This window comes from Xyrauchen texanus, chromosome 26 (assembly GCF_025860055.1).
Source record: "Xyrauchen texanus isolate HMW12.3.18 chromosome 26, RBS_HiC_50CHRs, whole genome shotgun sequence".
Classification (NCBI taxonomy): domain Eukaryota; kingdom Metazoa; phylum Chordata; class Actinopteri; order Cypriniformes; family Catostomidae; genus Xyrauchen; species Xyrauchen texanus.
The window spans coordinates 34,612,319-34,633,379 of record NC_068301.1 but is presented as its reverse complement, the minus strand read 5'-3'; the positions used below and the strand labels follow the sequence as shown (position 1 = coordinate 34,633,379).

General features: G+C 33.8%; 1 protein-coding gene across 1 annotated transcript in view; it reads right to left on the bottom strand.

The window, feature by feature from the left end:
* Positions 1-21,061, bottom strand: part of rims2b (regulating synaptic membrane exocytosis 2b) — a 207,412-nt gene that overhangs the window by 166,250 nt on the left and 20,101 nt on the right. Inside the window, exon 3 of the mRNA XM_052092883.1 lies at positions 10,252-10,462. Within this exon, the coding sequence (XP_051948843.1) occupies positions 10,252-10,462 (211 nt within the window). The remainder of the gene's footprint in view (positions 1-10,251; positions 10,463-21,061) is intronic.

Below are 21,061 nucleotides of genomic sequence, written 5' to 3'. Positions count from 1 at the left end.
CAAAGTTGTGGCAAAATGGTTTAAGGACAACAAAGTCAAGGTATTGGAGTGGCCATCACAAAGCCCTGACCTCAATCCGATTTACAATTTGTGGACAGAACTGAAAAAGCGTGTGTGAGCAAGGAGGCCTAGAAACCTGACTCAGTTACACCAGTTCTGTCTGGATGAACGGTTCAAAATTCCAGCAACTTATTGTGAGAAGCTTGTGAAAGGACCCTCAAAACATCTGACCTGAGTTAAACAATTTAAAGGCAATCCTATCAAATACTAACAAAGTGTATGTAAACGTCTGACTCACTGGGAATGTGATGAAAGAAATAAAAGCTGAAATAAATAATTTCTCTCTACTATTATTCTGATATTTCACATTTTTAAAATAAAGAAGTGATCCTAACTGACTGAATTTTTTCTATGATTAAATGTCAGGAATTGTGAAAAATGAGTTTAAATGTACAGTATTTGGCTAATGTGTATGTAAACTTCTGACTTCAAGTGTGTGTGTGTCTATATATATATATATATATATATATATATATATATATACTACACTATGTGTAGTAAACTTGTCTTCTTAAAAGGTACAGTCCATTGTAAAAATTGACAACCTGCATTTGTTATCTTAAGGAGCATTTCTACAGAATGCACCCTTAATATTGGTTTTGTTAAAGCAGTTAATTTAAATGTTACCACATAAAGCACACACACATCGGCACGTGCAGTGAACGATCAAGCGGGAAAATACATCGTCGTGTCCTTCATGATCCACAACGTTATCTCAGTTGATTGATTATGGCTTATCCAAAGAATACAAATAATAATGTGCTCAACTTCGTAAGATGTATGAAAACACGTATGACGTTGTCTTATAACACACAAATAGACTCGTTTCCTACCCATTTCGTCGTTGTGAGTCGTCATTGTGTGTCTCGAGACGCGATGAACGGCGATAGAGAAGATCGTTATATCCTCTGTGTTCAGCACCACGGACAGCGCCAGATCCTTAAAAGACTGTGTCGTCTGCTGCCACTGAGCCTCGTCAAAACACAAATTCTTCGAAACGATCGACTCGATTCAGAGAATCCGTCACTGAGCTGCTGTCAGTTCTGCGGATGTCTGAGTGCGGAACTGATCAGCGTTGAACAGGCTGAAGAACTCGCTGTTCTTCGCTTTAGTCTACATTATTTACGGATCTCGTTGCTACCAAGCGACTAAGCCGGAATTCAGTTCATTACAAATGCATGCCGCTTCAAACTGGACGAAAAACCACAGGAAATAACAGTCTTTGAAGTTGTAGCCATGAACCCGAACAAGTTGAATGTATCCAAATAATTCGAGTAAAATACATACAGCTTCATGAGGTAACATCTAAAGGAACTGGTTTGGCTATTCAAGCCAAAAATGTTATTACACGATAACAGACATTTTTATTGGTTAGGTGAAAAAGATCCTTTAGGTAACAATTGCAGGTCATCACTTTTTTTCAGTTTGTTGGACTCAAAAAAATAAATGCATTTGTATGTTTAACCACATGGTACTTATCTGGGATAAGAGGTAACAACTAAACATTAAAAAATGAAAATTCTCTCATCATTTACTAACCCTTATGCCTTCCCAGATGTGTATGATTTTCTTACTTCAGAACACAAATGAAGATTTTTAGAAGAATATTTCAGCTCTGTAGGTCCATACAAATCATGATAATGGTGGCCAGAACTTTGAAGCTCCAAAAATAACATAAAAGCAGCATAAAAGCAATCCATTAGACTCCAGTGGTTGAATCCATGTCTCCAGAAGAGATATGATAGGTATGGGTGAGAAACAGATCAATATTTAAGTCATTGTTTTCTATAAATTCTCTTCCTTGCCCAGTAGGTGGTGATATGCACGAAGACTGCGAATGTGAAAGTGAAAGTGAAGATTTAAATGAAAAGGACATAAATATTGATCTTCTTCTCACCCACTCTTATCATATCACTTCCGAAGACATGGATTAAACCACTGGAGTCTAATGGGTTGCTTTTATGCTGCCTTTATGTGCTTTTTGAACCTTCAAAGTTCTGGCCAACAGTCACTTGCATTGTATGGACCTACAGAGCTGAGATATATCTTAATTTGTGTTCAGCAGAAGAAAGAAAGTCATACACATCTGGAATGACACGAGGGTGAGCAAATGATGAGAGAATTTTCAGTTTGATGTGAACTATTCCTTTAATGGTGCAACTGAATAGGTAAGTACTATATAATGCATTTTTGCATGTTGACCCCATGGGGCAACAAAAGGGCGCTAGGAGGTCGGTAGAAATAAAAAATAAATAAAGTGTAGTTTAGTTTGTTCACTAGAGGTTGTAAGGCCGTATTCTCAGTACAGCTGCTATGAAACAATATTTATTGCAAAAGCATACATTTGAATTTAAAATTAAATTGTTTATCTAAAACACAAACATGAATTATTATATATGCACTTTAAACTTAGTACAACATATTTTTGGAGATAATATATTACATATAATATTTTACTAATTTCTTTTGGCTTTAGTACAATGAAAATATAAAAACCAATTATTTACAGGTTATCTTTATAATATCACATGCACATAACCGCTGATACTGTGATTACAATTATTCACAATATTGAAATACAAGGTGTATTGCAAAACATTATATATACCTTGATAATGAATTCTGTGGTTGGTTAATGTAAGTTATTATAAAGTGTTTATGTTCATTTAGAGTGTGTCTTTTCTTTTCTGTTCCAATAACAATGTTGTGGGTGTATATGAGTGTAGAGTGAGAGCTCCATGACATCACTGTCCCAGCACTGAAAAAGAATCTGGTCACCCGGCACTGCCGGGGCAACTTAATCCATGGCCTCTAACATGTGGAGCCATCCACACTGACATCAGACACAGCAGTGGTGGTGTCTATGACACCCTAACATCAGCTGTCTTCACAAGGCTCCCTGTCCCCTGTACAGCATGGAGTGCACAGCATCACAGGAAAAAACAACTGTCTGAACTACAAGCAGCTTCCTAAATCCATATTCCCATTATTATTATTATTATTATTATTATATTGCACACCTACATATTAATCTGAAGCCAGTGAAACAATTCCAAATTAATCAACACCAATCATATCACATGTTAAACAGTTCAGTTATCCTAAAACGTATTATGTAAGTTAAATATTCATGAGAAACGCATACATTTAATCTGGTTAGTATACTTCTGGGGATTTTGCTGCCCCTAAAATCCAATGTCAGGCGCAATACTGTTTGTTTGGGGCAAAAGTCTTGGTCTCACACCACTAAGGACTTTGCCACTGACTCAAGCAGACAGACAAGTGCACAAACTACAAAAAAGTGCTGTTAATCAGAGTGTTATCTCAACTGAAGCATGTCCAGATCTTCCTCTTGCTGCACCCTCACTAAACACAATGCATTATGCACAACATTCATCATTCATGAGCTGTGAATAGTGAATTAGTCACTGATTAACAATTGACCAACGGTAAAGCTATTTTCCACATTCATCCACTCCTCGAAGGTAGGAAAACACAGGCGGCGGACAAATTTGGATGTAAATAATCTCTATACACCCAGAGCAACTGTCTGGATGAGATGTTGTAATGTGTGCTGTCTACAGACCAAACAAAGCGCAGTATCCATCTTCACGACAGAGAGCTCATTACCTTCAACTGAATTTGAATAAATAGATTACTCAGAACTATGTCATAGTCACAGTTCAGTGAATAGATATCGTTTTTCATATTCAATCAATTACTTTAATGCCAGTATTGAATCAGTGACTGCACCTGATAAATCCAGCTATGATGTGGATCTCACAAAACCTGTCAAGAACATGTCCAGGTCATGTTTCACACCAAAATCAAAGGGGAAAATTAGAAATAATATTTTGCACAAAGAAAATGACACCTATTTTACGACTGTTTGTTTATTATCCCCTTTTCTCCCAATTTGGAATGCCCAGTTCCCACTACTTAGTAGGTCCTCGTGGTGGCGCAGTTACTCACCTCAATCCGGGTGACATAGGACAAGTCTCAGTTGCCTCCGCTTCTGAGACCGTCAATCTGTGCATCTTATCACGTGGCTCGTTGTGCATGACACCACAGAGACTCACAGCATGTGGAGGCTCATGCTACTCTCCGTGATCCACGCACATCTTAACACGTGCCCCATTGAGAGCGAGAACCCCTAATCGCGACCACGAGGAGGTTAACCCATGTGACTCTAACCTCCCTATTAACCGGGCCAATTTAGTTGCTTGGGAGACTTGGCTGGAGTCACCCATCACAGCCTGGATTCAAACTCACGACGCCAGGGGTGGTGGTCAACGTCAGTACTCCCTGAGTTACTATTATACGACTATTAAGATTTATTGTACTGTGACATTAAAGACATATCATTCATTTAAAATGCATTCTAAATCATTAATATGCGGCTATAACAACATTAATAAAAAGGGAGTCTGTCATGCAAATAGTACACCATTTTACCTCACAGGTTTATGAATCCTTAATAACACTTATTCAACATTAGTAAGCTATTATAATGTATAATGTAAAGTGGACACATATGAAGCATTTATTAATGTACTTAAAGTTCAGTATAGTTTAATGGTCATGAAATGTGCTCAGGGTATGAAGACCTGAAAAAATTGGCTTTGTAGAGGACTTTTAGTAACTAGGACTAGGTAAGTATTTTTTTTCTGCATAAATCATGAATTAGGGTATTTTAGGGATTAATATAATTGTGTATAACAAAATCGATGTATATTCGTAACATGTTAGTTAAAATGCTCACTATTTGGCAAATATTGCATGAAACTTGAACTTTTTGGGTTTTTGGTTATAACTGCCTATCAATGATTTATAATGCATTTGTAAATTACTTATTAGTCATTAGTAAACCCTTTTATAAACCCTTAACAAAGGGAACATTAGAGTAAAGTGTTACCAGTTTACTTTTAAATGAAAATGAACTAACTTTAAAGCAGTACAACAAATAATAACATGATGCATAAATTCTTTACAATTTAAATGAGATATTATTTTATTATTTTGCATTACAAAATCAAGTTTAATCAAATTAATCAGAAACACAATAATGTGCCATAAGCATGCAACAATTAAGTGTATTACTTTTTGGATAGATCAGATTTGGATACAGAGGCATATGAGAATATTAATGGGTCATAATGAGAATTTGAAGAATAAAATTATAAAGAGAAATCAAAAATTATAAAGAGAAATCAAAGACTAAGAAAAGAAAGTGATGCTGAAGAATTTCTCTTCATGTTGCAAATTCATTTAAGTCTGAAGTGAGAGAGTGATGAAAAGGAAAGATGTGCAAGAGATAGAAGTAAATGTACCGATATTAGTTCTGATTAATTAATTAAAATTTGAACTAAAATGTTGCACACTTCTCTGTTATCTAACATCTTATGGAGTTTTGGGATCCTTGCCACAGTCACCTTTGGCTTATTCACTGAAGGCCTAAAGACAAATCATTTTAAACCTTGTGCTTACACATGTGTGGACGTTGTTTTTTTGGCTTCGCTTTACGCAACGCAAAATTGAATTTCATTTAAACCTACTGATCTCAGTTCAGGAGATTATATGGTGTCGGTAAAGTGTTAAACTTTTGACGCATGCAGTCATGTGACAAAACAACATGGTGCTGACCACAGCGAAGTTTATGTTTGAGAGAAACGCCAACAAAACTACATCTGGTAAGAAACCTCATTACGTTTTTACATTAAAACCTGTTTAAGTCAAAAGATCAGAGTCTCTAGTTTCATCTGATATGCCATTTTTAAAATATAAGCAAAAATGTGTCCAACAGCACAAGATTTTCATTAGAAATCCTATATTTACTGTGCATTTTCATATTGAGAATTGTTTTTTTATATGGAGTTAGGATGAAAATAAGGTGCATTTCAAACTGTTCTCAGGCCAGTTCAGAAAGGCAGCACACTGGAGGTTAAGTCATTCACTAAATAGGGAGCAATGGAGCGTCCTATAGCTCTCTAGGCCGCTAAGTGCATTCAATCCAAACTTTCTATTTAAAGTTCAGTTTCAGGCTGCAGATGATGTTTGGATCACTCAACATGTTTGGCAGACATGGGACAATGATAAACAGTATATAGATTCACAATTTATAATGTATCATTTTAGTTAACATGGTTGCCAGTGATTGGATGATGCTGGACATTACTTTGAATCAGAATTAATTATGCTAATTTCTGATTAAATGTCTGTAACGTTTCAAAAACATGACCAACCAACACTGCTGGAAACATAATAATTTTGATTAAAGAAAATCTGACTTTTTATATCTTGGTATTATTTAAACAACACATATGTGGACATAACATTTTAGGAAATCTATTTGCTCTTTTTGCATGTTTACTAGGTGCTACAAGTTACAAATGAAAAAAGGAAAATGCACACAGCAGTCACGATTGGGTCTCAGGGGGTTAAAGCATGATTTTCAATCACGTTATCATTTAAACTGATCAGTGAGGACTTTTAAACATTACAGACATTACAGCATCATTTCTGTGAAGCTGCGTTGAAACGAAGTGTGTTGTGAAAAACACTATACATATAAAAATGACCCGACTTGATTCAAATGTTTAACCACTTCCTCAGTAGTCTGATATAAAGGTATTAAACTTAAAATACAATATGATTTGTAATATGTAATGCTCAAAGCTCATGAAATTATGAATATACTATATATTGGAAACCATATTAATAATACCTGTCAGTTTTTAATTTGTTTTTAATTATTGTATTGATAATATTAGGCCTGTGGTGAGCAGTCAGCCCCGTCAAACCCTTCAGAGAAGAGGTGACTAAATGGAGCAAGAAAATGTATTTAAATGATGAAACATTCTTTCCCCTGTTTATTAAAACATGTATATGCGTTTAAGGAATAAATGCATTAAAATACAATAATATATACAACTTTAAAAACAACTAAAAATAACTGTAGACTACCTCAGATATCTTCACATTGTTTGTCCTGTTTGACTGAGTATCAAAACTGCTTATTATTGCGCTGTAGATCTACGTTACTGTGTCCCCGTTCACAGGAGATTTTAAAGGGTTCTGTGATTCATTTATATTAGCAGAGTGACAGAAATTCTGACCAATCAAATGTGTTATTGGAAGAGGTAACAGGTTTCTGCACTGCACGCCAATGGATATGGCCAATGCTAAAAGCAGATAATATCCAGGCTTTTTTTTTTTTTTTTCTAATTTAAACAATGAACTGATTTGATATTCAACTTTACTGCTGTATATTAAAATATGTACAACTAAACTTCTTAAAGCATGTACAATCCACTCTCCAACATGGTTAGATTTCTAAAAAGCATATAAAAATGTCTAATAATCACTTCCATATCGGTTAGCAGCCAAAACATTAAAACATTTATTAGCAATCGGTATAGACTAAAATTCTACATTGGTGCATCCCTACTACGAATTACAGGAACAAAGACACGAGGCACCGAGGATAGGCGATATCACTGTACAGTATGGAATACAACAGGATATAATGCGACTGGTGGAATCAGTGTAGAACAGTCTGTGTTTGTTTCATGAAAATAGACAACGTTTTCTCAAATTTCATTAATCACTTTGTTAACACTTTACATTCATGTTCCCTTTGTTAAGGGGTTATAAAGTGGTTCATTAATGAATTATAAGTCAATGCATTATAAATCACTGATATGCAGTTATAACAACATGAATAAAAAGGATGACTTTCATTGGAATACTTTCCAAATAGTGAGCATTTTATTACATTTTATAAACGCTTAATAAATACACTTATTCATATTTTTACAATAAAATGCCCTAATTCATGATTTATGCAAAAATAGCTGATTATATTATTAAAAGGAAGGATTGTGTCATTGTGCTACAGGCCGCTTTATTTACATTTACTGTAATGTCTTGACTCACTTGTGTTGTCACATCCCTTTGACACCCACTGTTGTCAAAAGAAGGGTGCTACTGCAAGTCCCAACTTACCTGGTCTTACCTAAAGTCCTCTGCAAAAACACTTTATAGGTCTTCATGCTCATTCACAGCATATATCATATAATAACACCCAATGACCATTAAATTATACTGAACTTTATGTACGTGGAGTAGGTTTCAATAGTTTGCAACTCCTGAATAAATGTATTATTATACGTGTCCATTTTAAATTAAGGTAAATTGTTCAAACTAATGTTGAACAAGTGTTACTAAGCATTTATAACATTGAGGTAAAATGACTCACTATTTGGCAAGTATTGCATGACAGTCATATGTTTTATTTATGTTGTTATAACCAATGTTGTGTGTAATTGGATTACAAAGTAGCTACTGTAATCTAATTACTTTTAGGCACTAAAAGCAGTGTAACAAATTACATTTTTAATTATTTTAATCAGATTACAGTTACTGACTTTCAACAAATGGTATTACTAGGGCTGTCAATTTAACATGTTAATTCAGTGCGATAAATTATTTTTAAAACAACGTGTTAAAATTTTTAATGCAATTAATCGCAATGCCCCCGGACCGTAATAAGGAAGATTCCCGAGAAATGCAAGCTTGTAGTACCACCTGTTTACTCCAGAGGGCAGTAAGTGAAATTTCAGCTGTGCGGTAACGCACAATTTATACAGTGAAGAAAACAACCATCCAGCAGCACAACGCAAACATTACGTTCTTGTGTTCAAAACACTTGAAGGAGTGCAAATCCAAACTAAGAGATCTCAAGATGTGTTTAAAGATTGAGTATTAAACTATATTTAAATTGACACAGTGACCAAAACATTTTATGTTTATGACGCAACGCATATGAGACGCTACACAAGCATGTCTGACGTAGGTGTAAATTGAGGGGTCCTTAAACAAGCCTCATAATAAATCTCCAACTGATTGACAAATTCACTTGTGAAATGGATTGCTGTGAACTGTATGTCAATGATTGACTTATGATCATTAATATGGTAGTAAACAATACATTGTATTCTAAAGCCATATTGTCTTATCAATGATTAACTCTTCTGCTACAAGAATGTAATGCATTTTAATTATCTGAATATTTTTTATTTTATATATATATATATATATATATATATATATATATATATATATATATATTTTAAATATTTAAAGATAACTATGTATAATTATTTCATCATTTTATATTGAATTATTGCTATATGAGGGGCTTCCTCAGCAAAATTTGTATATGCAATTAATTAATCGGGACACCATGTAATTAATTCAATTAAAAATTAATTAATAGATTGACAGCCTAGTTATTACTTGGTACCAGGTACATTACTTGAGTTACATATATATGTAAAAAAATATATTAATTATGTGTAATAGATCAAATAGAAATTACTTTAAATTTTTTGAGCCGAAAAACAAAAAAGTGGTTTAGAAAGTAACTTAAAAGTAAAGTAATCAGTAATGAGATTACTTTTAATAAAATAATAAGTAAAGTAATCTGATTATTATTTCAGAGAAGTAGATTTTTTTAAATAACATACCCAACACTGGTTATAACCACATCTCAATAATTTATAATGCATTTGTAAAAGAGTTATTGGTCATTAATGAAACCCTTTATAAACATTAACAACAGGAACAATAATGTAAAATGTTCCCATAACTTTTTGAATTATAAACTAATTAAGTCAGTATTTGTCTTTCTATATGAATAATATATGAAAATATTATCTGCCATAGTCTGCTGATTTATAGTCAAGAGCTGAGGAGTACATTAACAGTGAATATTCTTACATATTTCGATTTGGAAACGTTTGTATTGTGAAAGATACTATCCATATCAAAGCTAATTGAATCAAGACAACCCCCAAACCAAACACCAACAATTAGGGAGACACCCATAGATTATTTAACAAGTTGAGGCTTTATTTACTCTTTACAGTCTAGCGCCCTCTTGTGGTCATGTAATTAAATGGTCAAACAAAAGCCATCAAATTGAGCCACAGCTGCACTATAAAGCAATTTAACACAAGACATGCAGACACAGGGTCACATAGACAGGGTCTTTATACAACAAATGATGATGACAAACAAATCTACTGCCACACAAACACACACACACACAGTGATACAGACAGACAGAGACTCACAGACAACGTGTGATTGTCTATTAACGTTATGGTGATATAGACAAGCCAGACGTACTTTATTAGACCGTAAGGAGACGCGTCCTCCACAGCGAGCGCAGAACTTAGTTTGGCAATAAGAACAGACGTGGCCGCAGCCATCGGCAAACTTGGTTTTGTGGCAGATCCCACAGGTGGGCGAGTCGCTCTTCTGCTCTGGATTCTTTTGGGCCTCGTCCCCGATCTTCTTCACCTGGTCCTTGTACATTTCAAACTGCTGGTGCAGCTTCCTGTGGAATGAAGAGAGGAAACTTTAGGATTGGGTCATTAAAAGCAGGTGTAACCTTTAACATCTGAGGTCAGCTGCATGCTGAGGAAAAAAGTAAGGTTTGAAGAACTGTTCTAGGATGAGTCTGAGATTAATTCAACAGTTTAAAAGCTACTTTCAGCATGCAATGGGGGAGACCAGGGCTTGTTCCCACACTTTATACTCCTGTAAATATTTCTCAGGGTAGGTTTATTTTTTTCACATCTTTATGCACACATACCTTGACCACCTTGAAACAAAAAGGGTTAAATATTTCCACCGTTATAATGGGGCATGTTGTCACTACAGTATGCCAGTATACAGTCTGGAGGTAAGCTGTCAGAACAGGAATATTCTGTTTACTGAAACTTGTTTTATACAAATATGGAGTACTATCTACAGTATATATATATATATATATATATATATATATATATATATATATATATATATATATATATATATACAGTGGCAAGAAAAAGTATGTGAAATCTTTGGAATTACCTGCATTTATGTATAAGTTTGATATTCATCTAAATTACAATAATGAACAAACACAATCTGTTTAAACTAATAACAAACAAACTATTGTATTGTTCTTGTACATGTTGAATACATCATTCAAACATTCACAGCTTAGGTTGGTGAAAAAATGTGAACCCCTGAGCTGATGATGTAAACAAAAGCTAATTAGAGTTTTTCTTGCTATTTACAAGAAGTATCTGCTGACGTGGATCATGTCTCGTAAAAAAGAGCGCTAAAAAGACCAACAATCAAGAATTTTTGCTTTGCCAAATTCTTGTTACAAAGTTATCTGGAAGAACTTAGATATTCATCTGTCCACAATAAGACATATTGTCCAGAAATGGAGATGATTTAATACTGTGGTTACTCTCTCTAGAAGTGGCCGTCCAGCCAAGATGACTCAAAGGAACACAGCAGAATGCACAATTAAGTAAAAAATAACCCTGGAGTAGCAGCTAAAAGAGACATTGGAACTGGTTAACATCTCTGTTCATGAGTATACTATACGGAAAACATTAAACAGGCATAGTGTTGATGGCAGGACACCACGAAGGAAGCCGCTGCTTTCCAACAAAAACATTGCTGCATGCCTGAAGTTTGCCAAAGACCACCTTGACACTTTACAACGCTACTGGGAAAATGTTTTGTGGACTGATGAAACTAAGGTTGAATTGTTTAGGAAGAACACGCAGAACTATGTATGGCTTAAAAAGGAGACTGCATACCAACATGAAAACATCATCTCAACGGTGAAGTACGGTGGAGGGAGCATCATGATTTGGGGCTGCGTTGCTGCTTCGGGGCCTGTACCACTTGCCATCATCAAGGGGCAAATTAATTCCCAAGTTTATCTAGATATCCTACAGGATAATGTCAGGGTTGCTGTGTGCCATCTGAAGTAGAAGTTGGGTGATGCAGCAGGACAGTGACCCTAAACATTGAAGTTAATCCACTACAGAATGACTTCAGAAAAATAAAATCCACTTCAAATCCAAGTCAGAGTCCAGACCTTAACCCAATAGAGATGCTGTGGAATGACCTCAAGAGAGCCGTTCACACCAGACATCTTAAGTATATGGCTGAGTTGAAACAGTTCTGTAAGGAAGAAGTTTACTACATTTCTTCTGATCGTTGAGCAGGTCTAATCCGCATCTACCGGAAACACTTAGTTAAAGTTGTTGCTGTCAAAGGAGGATCGACCAGTTATTAAATCCAAGGGTTCAATTACTTTTCCACAGCACTGTGAATGTTTAATGGGATATGTTCAATATAGACATGAAAGTTTATAATTGTTTGTGTGTTGTTATCTTAAGCACATTGTGTTTGTCTATACTTGTGACTTTAATGAAAATGAGATCATCATTTATGACAAATTAATGCAGAAAACCAGCTAACACCAAAGGGTTCACATACTTTTTCTTGCCACTGCGTATGTGTGTGTGTACTTTACTTTTAAAATACATAATATTTTACAAATTAATTCAAAAAAATATTTCATAAAACAGCAATAAAGGAACTTTTCTATTAAAATCTACATTCATCATATAGTTGACCCTTCTCTTAATGAATGCCAGTGTGATTTTATTTTGTTCACTTGTCTTCACCAATAGCTATTACAAAGATATGATGATATATGCATTTTAGTTGGTGGACAGAATTCACAAAAATGATCTTAAGTTATGGCAGTTTTGAAGTAGATAACCACTGCTAAAGAAAATAAAACAAGAATGTGCCAACCAGTATTGGTCTCACTAAACTTGAAAAATAATTTTACTCATACTAATCACCAATTATTATTATAATTTTGTAATAATATTTAATAGTTAATAGGCCTAAAACCTAAGCAGTTTTTCTGCAAATCAGCATTGTGGTCCTTTAGGTTTAAAAGAGCACTGGTAAAATAAACATGAGTCTTAATAAGTTCTTTATTCAGTTGTAATAGCATTAATATAATAGGCTTTGCACCCTGGGTTAATTCCTCATCTACATTCATCTGTCAAACCTCTTTAAATCGACAGTGACCATTGCAAGGATGTGTCTAATACTTTTAATAAGACTCGTAAGACACCAGACTGCTACAGTATGCCAGCTTGACATTTGCCAGATCTCTGCCTAATGCAGACAGACTCAATCAATAATCTATCCAGAGGAAGCGCTTACTCATCCAATGTGCATTGATCCAGAGGGCATTTTCCATTGTTTTCAAGTCATGTGGAACAGTGAAGTATGTGACAGGGAGGTTTTACATGCACTACTGATCGTGATATTCACTTCAGCCACAGAAAATCAATAATGTCCACTCCTATGGCAAGCCGTTTTAGCTTTAAATAATTGAATAAATAATGAATTGCTGATATCAACAATTCAGTTTTCTGTTCAATTCGATCTGTAGTTGAATTTTCTCTAGTTGAATTTCACAATGACCTCCGATACTGTTGCAAGCCGAATTTACTTTTATTAATTTGCAGGCTATGAATTGTTGATATCAAGAATTTAATTTTCACTAGTGGAAATGCAAATTGTTGATATCAGTAATTACATTTCTACTAGCAAATACGTGAATTCTTGATATAAAAAATGACATAATCACTCACAGAAATTACATTCTTGCTATCAAAAATGGGATATCAGCTAGTAAAAACCCACATTTTTTATATCTATAATTGCATTTTCACTGGTAAATTTTCACACCGATATGTCATTCACTCCCATTCAAAATGTAATTATTGATATAAAAAATGTATTTCTTACTAGTTGAAAGTCCAATTTCCCATATCAACAATTATTTTCTCACTAGTAAAAATAAAATTTTTGATATCAAGAATGTAATTTCTACTACCATTCTACCATTTTTAATTTCAACAATTGAACAAACTAATAAAAATGCTAATTTTTAATATCAGTGATTCCTTTTTCACTAGTGACCAATTTAATTTCTGATATCTGTAATGTAATTGTTACTAGTAGGAAATTCTTGTTAGATATAATTAAATACACTACAAATTATTGATATCTGAAATCCACTTCCAGATATCAGAAATACCAAATGTAACAGGTTGAAATTCAATTACTGATATCAAAAATTATAATTGTATTAGTTGTAATTCAATTGTTGATATCAACAATGAAAATTTTACTAGTAACAATGTAATTAATGATATCAGTAAAGGGAGCTCTACTAGTAACAGTTATTTCCTTGATATCTAAAATAGCTTTTGCAACTAGTAAAAATAGAAATACTGATTTCTTAAATGTGATTTTAACTAGTAAAAATACTATTATTGATATCTAGAAATAAAATTTTAACAGGTAAGACTAGTTATGGTAATGAGTTTATTAATATTAATGAGACCTGTTTTCCCCTTGAATCCACTTTTGGAGCCAATAGTAGCAGGTTAAAAAATGGAGAGAGCAGCTTTTAAAGAACAGCTTGTTTTTTAGGTTTTATTTGTACGTTTCAGAAACGGAAAATGAGAATTCATTAAAATTGAAATTTTTAAAAAAATCAATAAAAACAATATTAGATTTGCAAATGTGGACAGCTCGGCAATGCCCCTTTCATCTGATTGGCCAACCTGTGCCATCTTCTACTGCCTTAATCCTTTTAGCCAGAATTACAGGTCGTACTGCTCTGTATATTTGGCAAAATTTTAAATAACTATTGTCCCGAACTACGTATGCAGAATAAATCTTGTTGCTGGGCACAAAACTGGTGCTGTTGCGAGGTGTTGTCTCTAATGGACGACGCATAAGAGATCGCAAGCCACATCATATGCTGACTGGGAGTTTAGTATCATATGTATATTATATTTATATTGAATAAATAGTATTTACATTTTGAAAACATTTGTTTTCATTAAGTTTTAATAAATGTAATGGTGAATGGGATTAAGGGAGTACAGAAAGAGCAGGTGTAAATTATATTAATTCCAACTAACATTTTATAAACTAAAACCTTCATGAATGCTGCAATATACTGCTCATTATTCATAATTAAGGGTCAATGTGCAGTCCGCAACACTTATAGTGCAATATGAATACATTACAGTATATATTAATATAAGTATGATATAATTATTATATTAATATATATGTATTATATACATTTAATATGTGTGGTATTTTAAAGATTCAAGTATTGCAAATTAATTGCAAAGAGTTTCAGTAAAGTATGTATGTTTTTAATGTAGAAAAAGTGTCTACATATATATACACTTCAGTAAAAAAGTGTTCTAAGAACACAGCAGATCTATCTTTGTCACCTGCACAACAACATAGAGGTAAAAACAGGAGCTGATATTAAAAATAGCTTTACATATTTAACACAGATCTAGTAATCTGCTTAAATTGGAACAAACAACTGATCAAACTATTACCTCACAAATATAATGTAAAAAGCATAACTTTACAAAGACTTGTGCGCTGATATAAACTCCACTTACAATGTGTGCTTAAAAGACGGATTGTCCTTTGTTTTGTTTTATTGCAGCACATTTCACATAATGCTGCCAATCAAGAACGATATACCAATAAATAACTCTCATTTGTGTTTTCTTCATCTCTAGATTATTCATTTATATCAACATCAATGCCGATAAAAACCTGTTTAAATTAGCATTGTCGAAAGCAACTTTGTAGAAATGAACGGAGCCGCGTTGATTAGACTGACGGTCTATTACGTAAGGGTTGTTTCATGAAATGCAAAGAATAAAAAAACGCAAAGAATACTGTATACAAATCCACCATTTGGACTCGATATGGATTTAGCTTGAAAATATGAGGGGACCAAATTACCTTTTTAAAGAGTGTGGGGGACATGTGTGTGTGTGTAATTTCATAACAAAATTTCATCAAATTATAGTTAGCAATCTTTAACAATATTAAATAAATAAAACATGAATAAATTTAAGTTGTATTAATATTAGATAAAACATTATTCTGTTATGAAATTGAAATGTGTAAATCTTAAATATAAACTATATATATATATATAAATCACTTAAACTTTTGTTGTTTCTATAATTATTTTATTTTAATTTATAATTGTTTACATTTCTTATGTAATATAAATTTTTTTATTATTATAATTGTACATGTTTTGTTAGGCTTTGTAATCGAATGTTTATTTTGAATTTGATATGATTAAATACATATGACATTAAATGCCCATTTATGTCTTTTTTATGTACTCTTTGTAACTTTATGAACAGGAAGGAAATCAAATGATCACATAATATAGACAAATGGGTGACACCTTACAATAAAGTTTTATTTGCTAACATTAGTTAACTACATTTGTTAACCTGAATAACAATGAGCAATACTTTTACAGCATTTGTTAAACTTGGGTAATGTTAATTTCAACATTTACATAGTTACTAGTAAAAATATAAATTCCTGATATTAAGAAATGTATTTAAAATAAAATTCTTGATGTCTGTAAATGTATTTTAACATGTCACAATTGGGATTTCTGATGTCTGGAAAATGATTTCAGATATAAATAATTTGGAGTGTAATTAATTATATCTAAAGAGTATTTCTTACTAATAACAATTACATTACAAATGTTAGATATTAAAATTCTTAAAAACTTATTATCTGATATGAAAAATTTACGTTTTTACTAGTTGGAATTCAATTGTTGAAATTAAAAATGGGCATTTCCACTAGAAATTACATTCTTGATATCAAAAATTATATTTTTACTAGTAAGAAAAGAATTGTTGATATGTGAAATTGGACTTTCAACTAGTAAGAAACACATTTTAGATATGAATAGCAAATCTGTGTGAAACATTACTAGTGAAAATTAAAGTATAAATATCAACAATTAAGGTATTACTAGTTGATATCAAGAATGTGATTTCTACGTGTGATGATGTCATTTTTCATTTCAAGAATTCACATTTTTACTAGTAGAAATGTAATTACTGATATCAACCATTTGCATTTCCACTAGTGAAAATTAAATTATTGATATCAAGAATTAGAATTCTAACTAATGAAAATGTTATTGCTGATATCAACAATTCATGTCCTGTAAAAGAATAAAAGCTAAAACGGCTTGCCATACACTCCAAAACTATTGGAAACTCTTTCCACAAGAGTACATGAATATCCAGTGTAACTAGTCACGTGTGGTTTATGAAATAAGTGTGTCAAGTGATCACATACAACTGGCTTGATTGAAAAAAACATTCCATACAAAATAAATTCTAAATGTACATCTTCAGTTAGAGCATCTGAGGCATTCTCCTGATTACCACAGCAAATGATTTCAACAAAAAAATCACATGTACAGTAATGCACTTACAATGGAAGTCTATGGGGCAAGACATTCCTTTTAATAGCAACAAACCACTCACTATACAGACACATATTAGACCACCATACTGGTTTTGCTTGGTTTACTTGGACTAAAGACACTTCTAGCAGTATAGGAGGTGGGTAGAGAGTATACATACTAAGTGAAGCCCCAGTACTGTACTTACGCCTTTGGCTCCTCCACACTGGGGGATTTTGACTGGGGCTGAAGAACATTACTAACCAGCTCAGTGATTCCACTGAAAGGGTTCCACCTGTTCAGACAAGCATAGCAACATCAAGAGAACTGCAGAACCCATTCCTCAGTATTCTCTTTGTTCCTACAACTGTTAACCTAAGCTGGGATTGCACCATAGCATGATTCAAGAGAACATTGCAAACACTAATTGAAATGATCCACTGTTTATGCAGGTCAATGGCAGCACATTTAATTAGACTCCCTGATTACATTTTATTTCTGTAATAAAAATCGGATAAATCTTGTTAATTTGCAGATTTAGGGAATGTTAGTTTCAAAAACAATGTTTTATTAATGCATTACTCATAACGAAAGTAACCTATTACCCATTATGTGTAAGGAAAGTAGTGTAAGTTACAAATTAGTAGTGTTGTCAATTTAACACACAACACGTTCTTGACTGCTGGACAAAGCACAACAGAATACAGGAATCTTGAGACTTGATTCTCAAAGTACTCTTAATCTGACACCTGGCATCTTTTGACACTGAAAACCAGTGAGACGCTCTCAATTTAAAAAAATGTTTGGCCGAATGTTTGCCTTTCTTAAATGATTAGGATAATCAGCAATTGTTCAGAAATAATTAAATAATTAATAAGTGAGGTGTTATTCAATTTCTGAAACAACAGTCAGGCTAGGTTAACAGTAAGTCTGTAGGCTGGGAAAAGGTATTGTACCTAAAAAAAGAGAAGAAAATTCTGTCATCTCACACTCATTACTTTTCAAACCTGTCTGACTTTCTATCCATGATGGAACACAAAAAAAGTTTTCTCTTAATGTTCTGGCTCCTCTTTTCCATCCAATGAAAGTGAATGAGGACTGGAGTTGTGAAGCTCCAAATAGGACAAAAGAGTAAATATAAATACCATAAAAATATGATAAAGTAGTCTGTACTTGTGCGGCAAGTCCTCTGAAGTCATACAATAGCTTTGAGGAACAGACTGAAATTTTAATTGTATATCACTTGAAATTTTGTAGTCCGCCCGTTCCAGATCTGCTGTTTATAATACACACAAGAACTTTGAGTGTTAAACCATATAAAGAAAATAACGGAGAAGTAACAGCATACAAATTGAGTTGGTTCTCATATGTATTGTTTATGAACTATGTTTGAATGTATAGGAGTGTGAAGGATAGTTGTGAAATGGAGGCAGGAGGGCAATATTATCAGTTAATACCAATTTACATTTTTGTGTTTTCCACACACAAAGCTATTGAATTGCATGACTTAGAACATATAGGACAGGTTATATGGACTATTTTATGTATTTCTTACATGTATTTCTTTGTCCTATTTGGAGTTTCACATCCCTAGTCTCCATCCACCTTCATTGTACGGAAAAAAGCAGCGTATACATTCTGCAAAACATCTCCTTTTGTGATCCATGGAGGAAAGAATGTCATCAGGTTTGGAAAAACAAGAGGAGTTATTGATGACAGAACTTTCCTTTATGTTCTGTCCTATAAGAAAATGTAAAAAGGAATTCCTAATATTGGAATAGTTCACCAAGGATAAACATGCATATACAGTGGATTTCAGAGATCATAAGTGCATTAGCAATAACAAAAGACAAATCATAGAAATAACAGTATAAGAAGTAGGGATGGAGAAAGAAACCACGATACAAAAACAGGTCTGAAAGAACTGAGGACAACAGTTCTGTATTACTGGAACATTGCGAGGAAGAACACTTGTCTAGTGTAAATATGGGTTACTATAGCAACACAGACATTATGCTACTATGTGTACAAGCCCAGAGGTTAGTAGGGTAAGAAAGTATGAGCAGTTTGAATAAATGAGAAACTGCTGTATTAAAAGAATTCTGTTGTATGAAATATAACACATAGAACACAAAAGGAGAAATTCTGAAGATTGCGCTGGTCGCTTTTTTTATTACAATTTGTAATTGCAATTACAATAAATAGGCTTTTGAGTCCTTCAAGCTTCCAAAAGGACGCAAAAGCATCCTTTCCAGTGAGTTGTTATCTTAAACATTATTACTGAGCCAGTGATCTGAACTCGGGAACTAGATAAACCCAATTCGTGAACACATCATTCAGACTACTTTTGTCAAGATTTGCAGTAAATAACGAACATTTCTGTCTGGGCCTCCATTAGTTGAGCAATGGAGTAGGACATAACTTTGAACACTCCTTTAGAATTAAATAATATTACAACATTTCGGTATATTTGCATCTACTATCCAGTGTATATGTGTTGTTTAATTATTTTTTAGCATAACCATGGCATGTGTATTGAAGGATGAAGAATAAAACTGGCAAAAGAGCTACTGCCCAATTCTCCTCATACCTCAACCAGCCCAGATGCAAACTGAGCATCTAGCGGCATCGGATAATACAGCGGATCTTAAGACTGAGCTACTATGGTCCCTACGCACAGAGATTTCATTCAGAATTGAGAATCATGCTGGGGGGCGATTTGTCGACTATTAAAGAGTGTGCGACAGGCCATAAAAAAAGGATTTTCTAACAGCATGGTCACCATGCAGGCCGACGTGGCAACTCAGAAAAGCACAGTAAAGGACATGGAACAGTTTCTATCAACGTGCTCTGATGATGTCACCATGATTCAAGAGAAAGTAGAGAAAGAGATCATTGTTGACAGATCACATCACATGCTGCAGCCGAAGCCCAAACTTAATGAGCGGCCACGCGCCATCGTGACAATTATTATCATTTGGACTGCGGTGATATCTTACGACAAGTGAAGGAAGCCAGACACTTCAAGATTGGAGACATGCGTTTAAGCATCTTCCCCGATCTCACAGCTAAAGTGTGCCTGTGCGGCATTCAGTGAAACTTTGTGAGATCCCTGGGTCAAGTTTGGTTTTCTTCATCCAGCCTGCTTGCGTGTCACATATAATGGCTTTTTATAAAGAGAAGCTGTTCAATCTTCCAGACGAGGTCAAAGCTTATATCAAGACATTGTTATCATAGGATGCCGGATTAAACGCTTCATGAACACTGTAAGTGCAAGTGGAAATTAACTTGTCGTGTGGATTAGAACTTTTGCATATGTGATATTGTGAACACTTGAAATTATTCATACGGCTCTCTTGTGTACATAAGAAGATGGCTCGTTTGTTTATTGACTACTTTCATATGAGCATTCAAGTGGGATGAGTTAGGTAGCCCAATTGCCTTCCAGCTTGTCTGGTAGATTTGGACTATCACATTTATATTGTTAGTCATTTACACTATTCAAAATGTTCTTGGTTCTTACATTGAGTGTTGTTAACACTGATTATAGGTATAGAGGCTGATTTATTTAAGCTAGTTACTTAAATTTTCTGGTCACACTTCATATTAGGTGAACTTAACTACTATGTACTAACATTAAATACATACAAGACAATGTATTTTCTGTGTAAATACTTGTTGTTCTGCAAATTTCCACAATTGCTGCTACTGATGTTGAGGTATGGGTAGGTTTATGATTAGGGGTTAGTGTTAGGTTTTGGGGTAAGGGTT